The sequence below is a fragment of the Pelobates fuscus genome, chromosome 6, assembly GCF_036172605.1.
Source record: "Pelobates fuscus isolate aPelFus1 chromosome 6, aPelFus1.pri, whole genome shotgun sequence".
Lineage (NCBI taxonomy): Eukaryota > Metazoa > Chordata > Amphibia > Anura > Pelobatidae > Pelobates > Pelobates fuscus.
Window position 1 is genome coordinate 82,632,835 of NC_086322.1, and position 16,435 is coordinate 82,649,269.

Sequence of the window (16,435 nt, forward strand, 5' to 3'; positions counted from 1 at the left end):
TAAGTGTTACTCCTTCTCGAAGGAGATACCGGGATAGTACTAACGTCTATCCATCGGGGATACTTCCCCATAGGGGGGCCTCCTTTGCCCACCCCTATTTTAATCCCCTAACCTACACTACCTACCCTACACCCACACTAAAACACACACGCGAGAGGACTGGACGCTGGCACTACAGGGGAAAGACCGGGGACAAGACAGGCAATAACCGAGAACTACTACATAGACTCTGACCGGACATACGGACACCCATAGGACAGCGCTACACACACACACCCTCACGGGGCTGCGCCGCCGACTGGGTACCTAGTGCCGCTTAGGCGGACCTCCTGAGGTCGAAAACACCTAAGTAACGGAAGAGACCATGGCGTACCAAAACTCCCCTATGACAGTCATGACGCTTAACTGCAGAGGATTAAACATACCAGAACGGCGCTCCCACCTACTGAGGACGCTTCGGCGGAAGCACATATCAATCGCAATGCTCCAAGAAACCCATTTCAGGGACGGAGCGGCGCCCAAGCTCCGTAACACCTACTACCCGACCAACTACTATAACAACCACCCGCTGGCTCGACGGGCAGGAGTAGCGATACTTATAGCTGCCGACCTAGGATTCCAAGAATTAGACAAGATGACAGACGACCAGGGCCGTTTCCTCTTCCTCAAGGGAACAATAGCCGATAGAATATTCACATTCGCATCAATTTACGCACCCAACTCAAAGCAAGCACGGTTTCTACGAACAACATTACGTAAACTACACGACTTCTCGGAAGGCGCCCTGATCGTAGGAGGCGATTTCAATACCCCCTTGGATCCACTTACGGATTCCTCCACGGGACACAGCAGCCTTCCTCAGACTCACATCAGATCCATACGGAAATCCCTGGGGGAACTGTCCTTAGTCGATTGCTGGAGAACACTTCACCCCGCTAGCAAAGACTATACATTCTACTCGACCATCCATAACCGTTACTCCCGGATCGACTATATTTTCATTAAACAAGAAGGCCTATCGCGACTGAGGAAGGCATCCATTGAGCCGGCAACATGGTCGGACCATGGCTCGGTCCAGATAGAACTGGAATCCCCACTATTCAAACCGGCGATCCGGTCCTGGCGCCTGAATGAGTCACTACTCCAAGATCTAGCGGTACGGGCTGAGATTTCTCAAACCTTGAAACACTACTTTGAGGAAAACGGGACCGACGAAACATCTCCGGTATCCGTATGGGAAGCACATAAAAGTGTCCTACGTGGCACCCTTATCAGTATCGCGACCCGCAAAAGAAAAGAAACAACACAAGCGATGTCTGCCCTCTACGGCACCATCTCACGCCTCGAGCTTCAACACAAACGCTCTCAACTAGTCGAAACCTATACTGAACTCACAGAAGCCCGACGCAACCTAACAACCCTCCTCACACAACGACACCTACGTTCGCTCCAGAGATCGAAAAACTTCTTTTACACGCACGCGAACAAAGGAGGAAAATATCTAGCACGGCTACTACGGGGAGAAACAACACGCACACAGGTACGCAAGATTCGCCTGGCCTCGGGAGCCACCTCACAATTCCCCGAGGACATAGCACGGGAGTTTCGGGACTACTACGCCTCGCTATATAACCTACACCGACCCCGTGACACATCACATCGACGAGCCCTGGAACAACAAGAGCAGACATACCTACAGGACAACATCCGAACGAGGATAAATCCAGATGCGGCACTCATGCTTGACGAGCTAATTACGACCGACGACCTAGCCGCGGCACTCAAAGGTACGAAATCGGGAAAGGCCCCGGGACCGGACGGATTCTCCACGGGCTATTACAAACACTTCGCCCCACTATTATTACCATGGCTAACTAAAGCTATTAACAGGATAGCAGATGGGGCACAGTTCGGCATGGAATCCTTAACGGCTACTATCACGGTAATACTCAAACCTGGGAAGGATCCAGAACAATGCAGCAGCTATCGCCCGATCTCCCTGCTGAACGTCGATACGAAGCTCCTCACAAAGGTCCTAGCTACCAGACTACAAAGGGTCCTACCGCACGTTATCCATGTTGACCAGACAGGATTTATTCCGGGCCGAGAGGCACGGGACAGTACATTACGCCTGTTTTCCATACAACACCACGCACGGAAATACCGGGAACCTCTGCTATTACTCTCCACAGATGCGGAGAAAGCGTTTGATCGGGTAGACTGGTCATATATGTTCCGAACTCTCCGACATATGGGCGTTGGACAGCGGACCATGACATGGATCGCGGCCTTATACAGCTCCCCAAGGGCGTCAGTACGGGTCAACGGCGCACTAACTACCACCTTTAGTATCGCGAACGGCACTAGACAGGGCTGCCCCTTGTCGCCTCTCCTATTCGCCCTCTCCCTGGAGCCACTCCTACAAGCGATCCGAAATCATCCGGACATACATGGATACTCGTGGCACAACACGGAACACAAAGTGGCTGCATATGCGGATTACCTCCTGTTTTTTGTCTCCCAACCACGAATCTCGCTACCTAGCATACTCTCCGAAATAGATAGATTCGGCCGGATTTCTGGATTCAAGTTGAACCTAGCAAAATGCGAGGCACTCAACATAACCACCCAGCAGGCGGAATACGAGGCCTTGGGCCCCCTATTCCCCTTCCGCTGGTGTACAAAGGCGATGAAATACTTGGGAGTGTGGATCCCCTCGGATCCACGAGACATCTACACTCTTAATTTCACGCCGCTCCTGGAAAAGATTGAACTGGACCTGAACAGATGGGCACACTCGCACATAACCTGGCACGGCCGCGTAGCGGTCCTCAAAATGAACATTCTCCCGAGGGTCCTCTACTTATTCCAAACCTCACCCATAGCCTTACCACCGACATTCTTCTCGAGACTTAAAACAGCGGTCATCCGCTACATATGGAGGGGGGAAAGACCTAGGCTGCGCCACGACCTATTGTGCCTACCCAGACACAGAGGGGGTCTGGCACTACCGGACTTCAAAAAATACCATCAGGCAGCAACACTACAGCGTATTCTCGAATGGCACGTGACAACCTCGGACAAACAATGGGTGGACCTGGACAGGGAGGGCGACACAGCAAAACTGAAGGCATCGGTATGGCAGAGACGGGCGACGAGGGGCAGCAGGAGACAAGACGAGGGCCCAGTGGCAAACACACTCATCACGTGGGAGACCCTTAGGGAGACTCACGGGATCTCCCCGACCCCGAGCCCCCTGATACCAATCGCCCACAACCCCAACATAGGAGGGGGACTACCCACAGAAGCCTGGAGGTTCCTGGGGGACGAGGACTACATCCCGATACGGAAGGTCACTCAAGACGGCATCATTAAGACACTGGATACACTGCTAGAAGACCGACAAAGAACTCCGATGGTCACTCTCCGGTATATTCAACTTAAACACTACTTAGCCTCCCTACCTCATAAGGACAAACTACAAAGGGAACTGACACACTATGAGAAACTCTGTACCCGAGGCACACCACTTGAGAGGACCATCTCGAATCTCTATCAGTACCTGCTGACCGAGCCCACAACAAACGCTAATACCTTCCAACGACGATGGGAATGGGCCATGAACAGGACCTTCACCCAGACACAATGGGAGACAGCCCTGATATGGCAACATAAGAGCTCCTCTAGCTCTCGCTATCAGGAAGTAAACTACAAACTGATATCCATGTGGTATAGAACACCGGCGCTACTACATAGGATCTTCCCTGCCACACCACCGACGTGCTGGAGATGTCTGGACGACGACGGGACCCTCCTGCACATCTGGTGGGACTGTAGACTTATCGCACCATTCTGGGAACAAATTAAATCGGATATTCGCCTGACCATTGGAGAGGACACCGAATGGTCGGCGGAGCTGGCCCTACTGCACATATCCACGCTATCAATCTCGGCCTACAAGAGGTCAGTTCTACGCCATCTTTTGAACGCGGCCAAGTCACTCATCCCGGCACATTGGAGGACAACAGACGCCCCCACCAGGGACGAGTGGATCCACAGAGTCGACGACATCAGAGCAGCAGAAACACTTCAAGCGGAACTGACGGGCAGAGTAGCGAAATGCGCAGCTGTCTGGGCACCATGGCTCGCCTTCCGAACGCGACTGTAGGGGGGACCTGCCAAGGGAGGCCTGGACCTGGAAGGCGACGCGGCTCCCGAATACCACCAACCATACACTCATACGACCTACAACAACCATAACCATCTGACGCGGACGCTACCACACTCCACAGACCACCCGCATCCCCCTGACAAGAAATACCCACAAACACGGCTAACTAAAACTCTTAGAGACCATACCCACATGCACGGGACCACCCAACAGACACACACCCATAGCCTGCACACACTTGTAATGTATAACAACAACACGACCATGAATAAACTCGGGACGGAAAAGCCGAACCTTCATACTCTCCCAGCCCATGCGGGACGGACGGGGAGACACGACACTGACCTAACGATACGCGACCCCTACACCCGACCAAATGCACGACGCCTAACACATTGACTCAGCACTTACAGACAGTAAATCCACGATAGGCAGGACAGCGGAGAACACCTGAGACCGAATCAGACATGACACACACCATGACCCTTGGAGCTACTCGAAACCCACTGATGCTCACCTACGGGACTCCCACAACTACGCACTCCCTGACTACCTACATAGAACCCCCACCGGATCACATAAGACCAGACCTGACCCGACTCACACACCTCCATCATCACACACCTTTTCCCACGATACCACTAGCATGCTCTAACCGAGAAGTACGCACTCAGACAATACAAGACCCGCTACGTAAACCATATATCCACTACACGAGCCAGCCGGGATCTAGGAGCTTAAACGAAGAGAAGGGACCCTCTCTGACCGGCTTCCCCCACGACACATCGGGGCAGCCACGACACACCCGTAGAAATCATGAGTAGGAACACGTGTAACTGTTAGGGACCCTATTCGCTACTAGGTTCCCCCGCTAACCCTACTTTGCTCTTGTACACTCCTTAACTGTACAGTACCACTCCCTTTCATCACACTCAACAATCTCGTACCCATTCGGGTTACACCACACTCTGACACACCACACTACCCCACACTCTCACACAGCCCATTACAACACACATGAACACAAGGCCCAGTTGCCTATAGATCTACCCACCCAGACCTAGCCCGCAGCTGATTGATCCTGGGAACTAACATAACTAACAAGAGCTACGATGATGCACTTCCTGAGAGGGAACGAGGCATCATCTGACACTGGCGCTCTATTGCTACATGAGCCTGCAACAGTAAATGTTAATATTTTATGATATGTAATGTATAATATTCAATTCTTACTATGTTAATCCTGCTCTGTATACTTACGTTTTCTCTGCGGGCCTGCGGGCCCAAATTTATCTACTGATATACATAACTATTTTCCTCAATAAAACGTGATTAATAAAAAAAAAAGAAAAAAGAAATAGATCAGAAAAGAAGAATAGAAAGAGGAAACTATAAGAGAAAAGAAAGTGAGGTTACAGTGGCACTTTAAGGAACATGTTAGCACATGGATGGACAGGTCAGCTTGACATGAAACATAATTATAGAAAATGTGTATTATGTCCAACCTATGTAAGGACTGATAATTAATACAACTTTTAACCATAAAATAAATGTTCTTTAAATGAATGTATAGAAACCAAACTGCAGCACCTGTTAGCAGTGAGAAATGTGTATAATCAATAAACATGTTAAATGCTCTCTGAACTAAAGCTGACACAATTCACCTATTCAATCCCAAAACAGTCTATGAACATTTTTACTTTAGTTTGTTTTGCAAATTAAAATGTAGTTCATAGAGCTTCAGCCACCTTCATTTAGACTCCGTAATGATAAGTAAGCTGAATTTTCAGTTTCTTTCACCTTTTCAAACAGTAAAGGAAGTTTCAATGGGTACTACCATTCCTACAACAAGGGAATGTTCGAATTTGCTGCTAGTATTACAAAGATTGCTAAAAATTGTTATCATGCTTTTTAAATACATTTATTTTAGTAATATGATTTAGCTGTACTCTGTGGGCCTTATTCTCAAATGCAGAAGTTCTTTTCACGTTTTATTTTTAGAAATGCCTTTCATTACAAATACCTAAAAGCAGGCTATTTGACCGTTTTTTATTTTACTTTTGTCACACCTATTGTATGGGGAAAAAAAATATTTTTGCTTTTATACCAACATCTCCGGCCCCTGGTAAAAGTTTGCAATATAGGGATACTGTGCACTGTTAAAAGATTTTCATTTGCCAAATTTGATGAACAAATAAATGAAAAATAAAACGTGTACATTTTATATAATGGCAATATTTAAGTTTGTCTAAGCAGCAGTCAATACACAATTGCTGTTGTATGCATGTTTATATGCCAACTATGCACCCCATGTTTAAAATAAATGCTTTGGTAATATTTTATCAAACTGTATGCTTGACTAAATTGCTCTTGGCTTTCCACTGCACGGAAGAGGGAAGCCGATCTTTTGCAGTTATGCTTGTTAAACGGCAAACTTTTCTGAAAATGTTTGCTTAGTTTTAATAACAATATAAACCATCTTTACAATGTAATGCGATGGTGCATAGAAAATGTCTGCTGACCATGCCAAATACAGTTGTAATCAAAATTATTCAACCCCCATCCCCCCCAAATCCAAATCTGATTTCTTTTCAAAAAGGAAAGACTTTCAGCTGTTTGCAATGAACAAATCAATTAAAGGCAATTGAAAAAGCTCAACACAACAAATACTTCATGTAGTTTCCTCAAATTCAACTGAAAATGCAATTTGTGACTTCGTCAGTCTCAAAATTATTCAATAGAATCCCTTACAACAGCACAAATAGCCAAAACAGGTGTTGTCTCAAGCACACCTGATGCAACTAATCAAGGGCTTCATTAGTTGCACCAGATGTGATTGAGGTGGAACACTTGAAATACCTGAATTGACTAGGAGTTTGTTGAGTGTCACATTTGACTGCACGTTAGAAATATAGCTAAGTCAAAAAAATTATCCACAAAGTTAAGAGAAGAGATCCTCACCCTTCACAAACACGGAACAGTATACAAAAAGATAGCAAAGGCACTTAATGTTCCTAGAGACACTGTTAGAAGCATAATTCGCAAGTTCAAAGTTGAAGGAACAGTGGTTACTTTACCTGGACTGGGCAGAAAAAGGAAGCTATCAATGGCTACAACCAGATATCTGAGAAGGCAGGTGGTGAAAAACCCTTGAGTTACTGCAAAAGACCTGCAGCAAGACTTGGTGGCAACATGCACTGAGGTTTCAGTGAGCACAGTAAGGCACATGCTAAACTAAGAACGTTTCCATGCCAGAATTCCAAGACGTACACCACTACTGACCCAAAAGCACAAGAAAAGTTTGCTCCGATATGCTTAAAATCATATAAATAAACCACAGAAGTTTTGAGATTCTGTTTCGTGAAGCGATTAAACAAAACTGGAACTTTCCAGCACAATAGATGAGCGGTAATTTTGGAGGAAAACGAATTAAGCATACGCTGAAAAGAATGCTCTGCCTACAGTAAAGCATGGTGGTGGCTCGGTGATGTTGTGGGGCTGCTTTGCATCTGTTGGCACTGGAACACAGCAGCATGTGAAAGGCAAGGTGGATTCATTGAAGCATCAGGAAATCCTAGGAGAAAACATCATGCTGTCTGTGAGGAAGCTTAAGCCTGGGTGTCATTGGGCCTTCCAACAAGACAATGATCCCAAGCATATCTCAAGTTCCATCAAGGCTTGGTTGCACAAGAAGTCCTGGGAAATTTTACAGAGGCCATCATAGTCACCTGACTTGAACCCCCATAGACAGTCTCTGATGGGATTTGAAGAAGGTAGTTGCAACAGGCTAAGATTCCTCAGGAACGCTGCCAGTAGCTGGTTTCTGGCTATTCATCTCGTTTGCAGTAGGTCATAGCAGCAAAAGAGTGCTCTGAGTACTAAAGATGCTTGCCATGAAGAGGCTGAATACTTTTTTTTTTTTATAAATTCTTTATTTTTGTGGTGCATTCAATGGATACATACTCTTGTAATGCCACAACAGCATTGACAAGAACGGTGGAGAACATATTTGTACATACTTATGGCATAGTTGATCACTGCACACATTTTTATAGTAAATAACACATGACAAAAAAGTGTCTAGAGTATATGGAACAGTGTGTCATCGTTAGCGAACTAGACATAATGGAAATCATACTGAAGTGCGTTACGTAACAGGTATTTAACTAACAAGCTTTTGAATTCAAAACGTTTATCTACATCTACATGTGTGTATTGAGATGTCTTAGGGCTACAACTCCTAAAATGCTCTGCATATTGAGTAAGGTGAGCGGTCTATAAGGCACAACGAAAATCAGTTATTCAGACCTTTAGGTCTGTTCCTGTGGGGAGACTAACCAATCTTAGGCGGTTGGTGTGTCTTGAGGACAATGTTGGCAATCACTGCCATGGAGTATTGGAGGTCTTTCCCAAGCAAGAGGTTTTCTGCCCTCTATAGACAAGGATTAGCTAAAAGTTTGGCCCGTCCCCTTTCATGGGTAATAGCTTATATTCCTCAGGTATCCTGGCATTATCACATTATGATCAATGGTGGTGGAAGTGCAGAGTCAACCATCCCGGAAAGCCCTGCTCCATTCAGGGGTTTCAAACCAAGCTGGGTTACCGCTCGTGAGTCCAGGATCCCTTTATGTAGGGTATAAATTAGCAGGCTAGGTCCTTCCCACTTCCATTGCTACACAATTTCTAATTTCTAAGCGCAGTGCGTGACCTAGCCACAAAAATCAACGAGGCTGAATACTTTTGAGGCTGGAGAAGTCATTATAACTTGCATTTTCAGTTGAATTTGGGGAAACCACTTGAATCATTCGTTGTGTTGAGCTATTTCAATTGCTTTGTTTGGTTTGTTTATTGCAAACAGCTGAAAGTCTGTTCATTTTGACAATAAGCTGGATTTTCAAAAGGGGTAATAATTTTGATTACAACCTGAATTGACCATGCACGTATAATTCCTTAGCATTACATATAAGCACTGTTTTCGTTTAAGATTTGCGTCATAATATTTATTCATTTATGGAAGGTTTACAAGAAGATCAACATATGGCATCACCAGAAAATCATCTGCCTGTGGTCACCGATTCTCCAAACAATTGCCTTGATGGGCGCTCATCTCCTATGATAACAAGGGGGTAAGTGCACTAAAAAGATATTCCATTGTTCGTGTCCACGAGTGATTACGGTACTCTTACAAGAGAGCTGGGAAGTAATACGTGGGAATGGTCCCTTATAGCTAAAACCAAATGAGTTGTCTACTAAGCTGTGCCCACCCCTGAAATTTGGAAGTGCAACAATGTTTTTTGTATTTTGATGCGGAATTGAGGGGTTTTGGGGTTCTCCCTATATTTAGAAGGTGCTCTGGTGACATGTAGCATAAGTGCTAGGGCTGTTGGGGAAGACCGAGCTCCATTTCCTGTGTGCTCACATTACGTTTTATTGTGACGTAAGTGCGGTCTGACTTGATCCTGCCTAAACCTGTATACTTTTATTTATTTTTGACACTTCTTGTGTAGAACACCGAAAATCCTTTGGCCCTGCCTTATTTAATTACCTGTAGCATGTACATCAAACACAGAGTCCTGAATTTAATGCTTGAGTGATTCATTTAAATTGCAGTGAGGATTAAATGTGTTACCGGAAATTTATGAAAAGCAGGCATCTGTGGGTCCTCAATTGTCCATCACTGTTCGATAATGTCCTATTATAAATGTTTTTGAAATGAAAGAACAAGCAAAAAATCCATATACACATGGGACACCAGAACTATTTAGTATTTAAATGCTTGAATGTCTGAATGTAAGCAGGATTGCCTTGTATGCCACCTTTATCTTATGTGAAGAAACCAGAGATCCAGAGATTTTTATTTTTATTTTTACTATTTTTTTATTTATTTTTATTTCTAATTTGGTATCATTTTTTTTAAAAAAAAGTAAAATATTTCTACGGCTTCTTAGTTACCCTGCAGCACAATGCACATTAAGTTTCTAGACCAGTCTATCTACAGGTGGACAAAAGAAAGGATAACAATTGCTATGACCTTGATAGTGTGATTCCAAATGTACCTTGGCAAAAATACTAAAGCATTACCTCCGTTGATTGTGTTTGAAGACCGTTCTCTTCTGTTTTATTATTACCAAATAGCGCAATGAGCTGGTACAGCCTCTGAGTGCTACCTATGTCCCATTACTTACTCATGTCTTAAATTAAATTACATCATATACTGGTTTAATTTAGTATTTTCTCTCTGAAAACAGAACTGATGGCCAGGAGAACATGAGAGGAGTTGGTTATCCCTCACAGTCTTCTGCATCACAATGCCAGTCACCCAACAGGTACAAAAGGTCAATAGCTCGTTTTAACATGTGTCACTATTTGAGTTGTGAACATTTTCCAAAATGAAAACTGCAATTTTAGCAAGTGCATTTGTTGGAGCAGCCATGTTTAAGCCGTGTTGCTTGATAGCAGTGTTCTCCGTTTTTTTTTTCCTCTGGGAGGATCTTCTCTGACCTAAAATATTTTAAGCCAAGTCCTTAATACACACTTTGAAGGCTTTCACTGTGATTGCTGTGCCTTGTGTCGTTTAAGAATGTAAGGAGTAAGAATGTATCGCTTGTATTGGCCCATGCTGCATCTTATTCTGACACGTATGCTTTTTCAGGTCTGTCAGTGGGAAGAAGTTGTGTTCCACATGTGGACTTCCTCTTGGAAAGGGTGCAGCCATGATCATTGAAAAACTTAGTCTTTACTTCCACATTCAGTGCTTTAAGGTATGTTTTTTTTCGTTTGTTTGTTTTTGCAAACGTCCCACTGTATTGTTCTGGTGGCTCCAGGATTGATAGTTTTCTCGTTATTTAGGGACGTGTAGCTCCATATAGTATCTGCCCTTCTCTGCCCTGCAAGTTTGAATCTATACCCTTTAATGTTGTATAGGTGTATAGTGATAATGGGTTGTTCTGTATAATTTTCCTGTATGAGGAGATCAATAGAGGTTACTATTGCCCAACTTAATATCACCCATGTTATTGACTTTGGCAACTTGACAGGTGCAGTTGGCTCTTCCAGAAATGATACATTTAAACTGGAATTTTGGACAGGGTCAGCAGTTGATTCATGAATCTAGTACGATAGTTTCTTAGATATGTTTACCATTATCCCCTATAATAGTTGGTGATAAAGAGCACAAAAGTCTTAAAGTGGAAAATGTATGTAGACATGAATTACATGTAAATGCAAAAAAAAAAAAAATTGATATTTAGTGCTATTATGCATAGACTTTTACGCCAGCCATAGATCTTAATGCTACCTGTTCTTCTTCAATCTCATGTTCTTTGTTCATACCATTGCTAAAATGATTTGTGTTGTCCCCAAAACACCTTTACTCTATATTGTAATGTACAGAATGCAGTCACCCAATACTGACTTAAAATGTAAAGTTACCAAAACTGGCATTAACATTTATGTTTATAATGGCTAACTTTCGTGAGCAAAAGAAGTTAAGATACAGCGTCATGAAAAGTGATTACATCATGTGATAATGTTTAAGAATCGTTTTGTTAGACATGAGAGATGTATACATTAAATGAAGAAAGTGGAGATAAAGGAATGAGAGCACAGCACAGTTAACATTACTGTAGATGTATAACCACATGTTTTCATTTACATATAAGACAATTTAATGTAGAAGACACAAATGGAGTCATAAGTATGTCAATCAAAACCAGTGAGGGTTCATTTCGATTCCCAGAGGTTAGAATGAGGTCATCTATCAACCTCAAGTTTGAAAGACTAGTTTCACAAAGGAGCATACCCGGACCATGTATTTCTCAGCAGTGGTGCAACCGTAGAGATCCAGATTTATACAGATTATGGAACAGCACACACAATAGTTTCACATTTTATAAGGCTATTTAAAATCAACTATCTTATGTAACAAATATGAGGATTCGATTCCACCATATGGTCATATCCCGTTAAGCCCACCACCCAGCACCACAATATTGGTGGGTCCCTACACTCTTTTTGACATGTTAACAAAGCTAGCTTTCATACAGAGAACGCGTGATGAAGGCAAGTAAGAGAGAAGTGAAATGGTGGGCCACGATAGGAAAAGAGGTTGTTTAGTAAGACCTGGTAAATATACCACTCGCTGGTTCCATGTTTTGGATTGTTTTTTTGATTTGTTTTAATATAAGAGTTAGAAGATGTGTTTACCTTTAAAAAAAAGATATAAAAGGGGAAGGGGGGGGATATCAATTCTAAAAAAAAATTACACCTTTTTGTTTAATAATTAAAAAGAATAAAAATGAATATAAAAAAAATGGTAAGGTGGATAAATTGGGAATGGTCAGGTTTTGTAGAATTTTCTTTCTGGCAACTGCTGAGACTGTTACTAGTTATTTGTGATGAATGTAGGCTTGTGTATGTAGTATAGCAAAAAGATTTAATTCAAGTGTTTAGGTAAGGGTAATGTGAAGATGGCAGATATTGTCTCTTTCTTCCCAAAGTGAGAATGTATGTTGGCAATTAGATAACTTTGATATCCAAATCTATTCATTTATATACTTTATTGCTTCAAAGATTAGGGGACACTTTTTGCCTTTTTATTATATAAGTGTTTGCAAAATAGTTTCTAAAGGGTACTCCATACATATTTGAGGCAGTTTAGCTTGTTATGTAGCCTTTTTATTTTTCCTGTTTAGTTTTATCTGTTAGCCAGCTTTTCTGCCCCTCCCTCCCAGCATGCAGTTCTTCCTTTTTCACTCCAAAATATTGCTGTATAATTTCGTCCTTGCGGTGTTCCTGTATCATACTATGCCTTTAATTCTATATGTTACTAATATGAATGTCAATATGCATACTGCAGACACCCCTTGTTATATGCCAATGCATTTAGCTTCCTATTGAATAACTGTTGCTCTCTTTGTTTCTTGACAGTGTGGGATTTGCAAGGGACAACTCGGTGATGCAACCACAGGAACGGATGTCCGAATTCGCAATGGGTTATTAAACTGCAACGATTGCTACGTGAGGTCCAGAAGTAAGAGAATCCTGTTTTACTGAAAGTTTTTCATGCAACTTGGCATGTATACAGAAACTGTGATAGGCTTGTTAGTGGACCCTGTCATTTACAAATCTGTGGATGACAAATATCCCTTTAGAATATCACTCGGGCATATGACCTGTTCCAGTAGAGAAGAGCTAAACAATCACAATTTCTCTGTACTGAACTCACAATAATGATTAATAAAAATCCCTCTGAAAGGAACACAAAAGCGTTAGGACTGCGTTCCACTGCCTTAGGACAGGCAGGAAAATGAAACCTGCCTTAATTGCTGTACCATTTACAGGGTATTTTCCAGACACTAACAAGATTTAACTAATTTCTTCCCAGACACAGTTCACCTCACATGTCTTGGTTAAAGGCAGCCAAATTATCCTTTACTATAATCCGTATCACCTCGATTGGTTAACCACGCATTCACTACACACATCACCATATTTTGAGAATTAAACATTGAATATACACCACATTGACACTATTTTTTTTACAATGGACAATGAATCATGCCCAATGGGCATGGCAATATTTGCAAACAATTTGGCTAATACAATATATATATATATTTATATATATATATATATATAGGAGAAAGTGTATTATCTATAAAGTGCTCTCATGTTAGATTTCCATGACATTGTGTTTGTAGAACTTTAATAGACAGGTGAGGCAGTGTCCAACTCGATGAGTGATACCACAATAAAATATGCTAAAAAAACAAAATGTCATTGACATGATGTGAAATACTGTAAATTATACTTTGTCATCTGTCCGTAGCCTTTTGCTTACTTTAAATGGACCTTTAAGGGTTATTTGAAACATCAGAACCACGAATAACCTGGTCCAGTTCCCCAGCAATGAGGCAATCTGTTTAGCTATCGTTTACCCTCTCTCCTGTGTCTCGCTGGGCTCCTGGTCTGCTCTGAAACCGGATTTGTGACAGCTAGCTTCTGCAAAGCTGTAGAATCCGGTAGCTGATCCTAATGGCCATTGATTGGCTGAGAGAGTCGTCTGACCGGTTTCAGGCAGTGATTGGAAATTTGTGCATGGAAAGTTGCACAGAATTGACATTCGCCAGCCTGGAACTCCAGTGATGCCCGTGACTCTGCCAGAAGTGGAGTTACACCTCCGGCAACAGATGGGTTAATGTTCTTACGTGCAGCATTTCATATCACATACAGACTCAGGGCACCATGACAACTATAAATCACATTAGTGGTCATAGTGCCTATAGTAAGCCTTATACTCTGTAGGTGTTAAGTAGGAGTGGAATTATCTTTTTGGGCTATCCGTGAATCAATACAAACTAAAATATTTTTGCACTGGCATAATGGAGGTTGTTGGAGCCTAGAAACTTTGCACCCCTAATTTCTCCTGGTGGTCTAATGGGATTCCAGAAGGACTTTGTAACCTTTCAGACAGTATTTGACTGGCATATTAAATTGTATGCCCATTACCACAGATTGTTGAAAGAGACCACAAGAAGTAGAACTACGGTGCCTTTCTGTGTACTTTTTTTTAACCCTGATAGACTACTATAGAAACCGGTCACCTTGGCTTTAACTCGCCACCTCAAACATTTTAATTACTTAAGACCCAACATTCCATTAATAATAATTTTTAAATATATTTTTCATTCTGAATTGGTTTTGTTCTGCTGTACATAACTTGTATAACTTGGCTAACATGTACTCTTGCTCTTCTCAGCGGCTGGACACCCCACACCATTGTGACCCTCCTTTCTACTAAGAAGAAATTATTTTTTTACAAGAGAAGAGTTCCACGCTACTTTGCAGGCGGACTACGGACAATCATATACACCTGCTACGACTGACACGTCTCATGCTAAGAGCTGTGGAAATAAATAGTTGAGTGATATAGCCTGCACTGTGCCCATTTACTTACAAGACATGTGTCCTGTTGTGCCTCTTTAACATAGCACATGAAGGTGCAAGAATTTGTACTTTTACTCAATGGGCTGCATCCTACATACAAGCAACACAAACGCCTGTAAACATACTGCTTTGTGTTAAACAGCCATGCTGTGATATTTCCTACACCACAGACGTGGCTACATGTGCCCTTCTTACATTCTTTCTTTAAAGGTTCCAAGAAGACTTTGCATTGGACCCTTAAATAAATACATTAAAAAATTGATACTTATTGTAAAAATGCTAAATATAGTGATTGCAATACTTGTCCACAGGTGTAGAGTTTAGACAAGATGCATTGAAGTATTATGGGACATCGTCTTTTGAGAACAGTTGGCTTTGACCTTGAACGTCTCAAATCATCATTCTGGATTGTTATCTGCAATACTTTTTTTGATATCCAGTCAGTGTTGTCCAGATTTATGATAATGTACATGCTCGGGGCCTGCCATATATTTTTCCAACAAATCCGTAGATGGCTTGTTAGGGAGGGACCTGGTGGTTTGTGTGTAGCAAATAAGCTTTCTCTGGCTGACAATTATGCACCAGTTATCTTTGAATGGTTCCAGGCACTATCAGGAGTGGAATGCATTGTCAATCATTCTGATTTAATCACCAATGTACTTACTCTGTTGGTTTGCAGAGAATCCCAAATTCACTGTTCTAGTGTTTGGTTTGCTAGCATTTGATAAAATCTATCCACATGGATTCTACAGCTGTTGTGCGCTTTTCTTATTTTGGGTCATTCTCTTTATAAACAGAGTTTGTCTCCTAATTAACAGTGCTATAAATGAGATATCTATAAATATATATAATCATCATTATATATGACACTCTTTGTGTACGCTTAACGGGCTCTTGGTTCTTGAATATTGCACCGTGCATACCCTGCATATGATACCCTACCTTGGGTTGGACTAAGACATTTCATAATATAACACCATAATAAATGTAATATTTACCAGTATATATGGTGTTAATTGTTCTAAGCTATATCAGGCATCCCTACCATTGTTAAAAGCCAGTGCTGCTTGGCTTTTTGAGTTTTGATATCCAAAGCTCTAGCATTTATTTGGGTATTTAACCCCTTAAGGACACATGACATGTGTGACATGTCATGATTCCCTTTTATTTCAGAAGTTTGGTCCTTAAGGGGTTAAAGACCTGAAGCATACGTGTGATAGTGCAATGCTAAACTCTGACTCTTTCCAAACCTGGTGGGTAACACAAAGCCCATTTATCCAGAATTGGTTAATAAGACATTAAAACCCTTTACACAAT

At 42.3% G+C, this 16,435-nt stretch overlaps 1 protein-coding gene across 4 annotated transcripts in view; it reads left to right on the plus strand.

Annotated features, from left to right (window-relative positions):
• Window positions 1-16,232, plus strand: part of LIMCH1 (LIM and calponin homology domains 1) — a 245,787-nt gene extending 229,555 nt beyond the window's left edge. For 2 of the 4 annotated variants that reach the window (XM_063457904.1, XM_063457906.1), the window contains exons 30-34: window positions 9,189-9,297; window positions 10,420-10,506; window positions 10,824-10,932; window positions 13,100-13,202; window positions 14,931-16,232. In XM_063457904.1, the coding sequence (XP_063313974.1) occupies window positions 9,189-9,297; window positions 10,420-10,506; window positions 10,824-10,932; window positions 13,100-13,202; window positions 14,931-14,956 (434 nt within the window). In that variant the 3' untranslated portion in view covers window positions 14,957-16,232. The remainder of the gene's footprint in view (window positions 1-9,188; window positions 9,298-10,419; window positions 10,507-10,823; window positions 10,933-13,099; window positions 13,203-14,930) is intronic. The other 2 variants (XM_063457907.1, XM_063457908.1) reach the window with 2 other exon arrangements.
• Window positions 16,233-16,435: the final 203 nt, after the last annotated feature.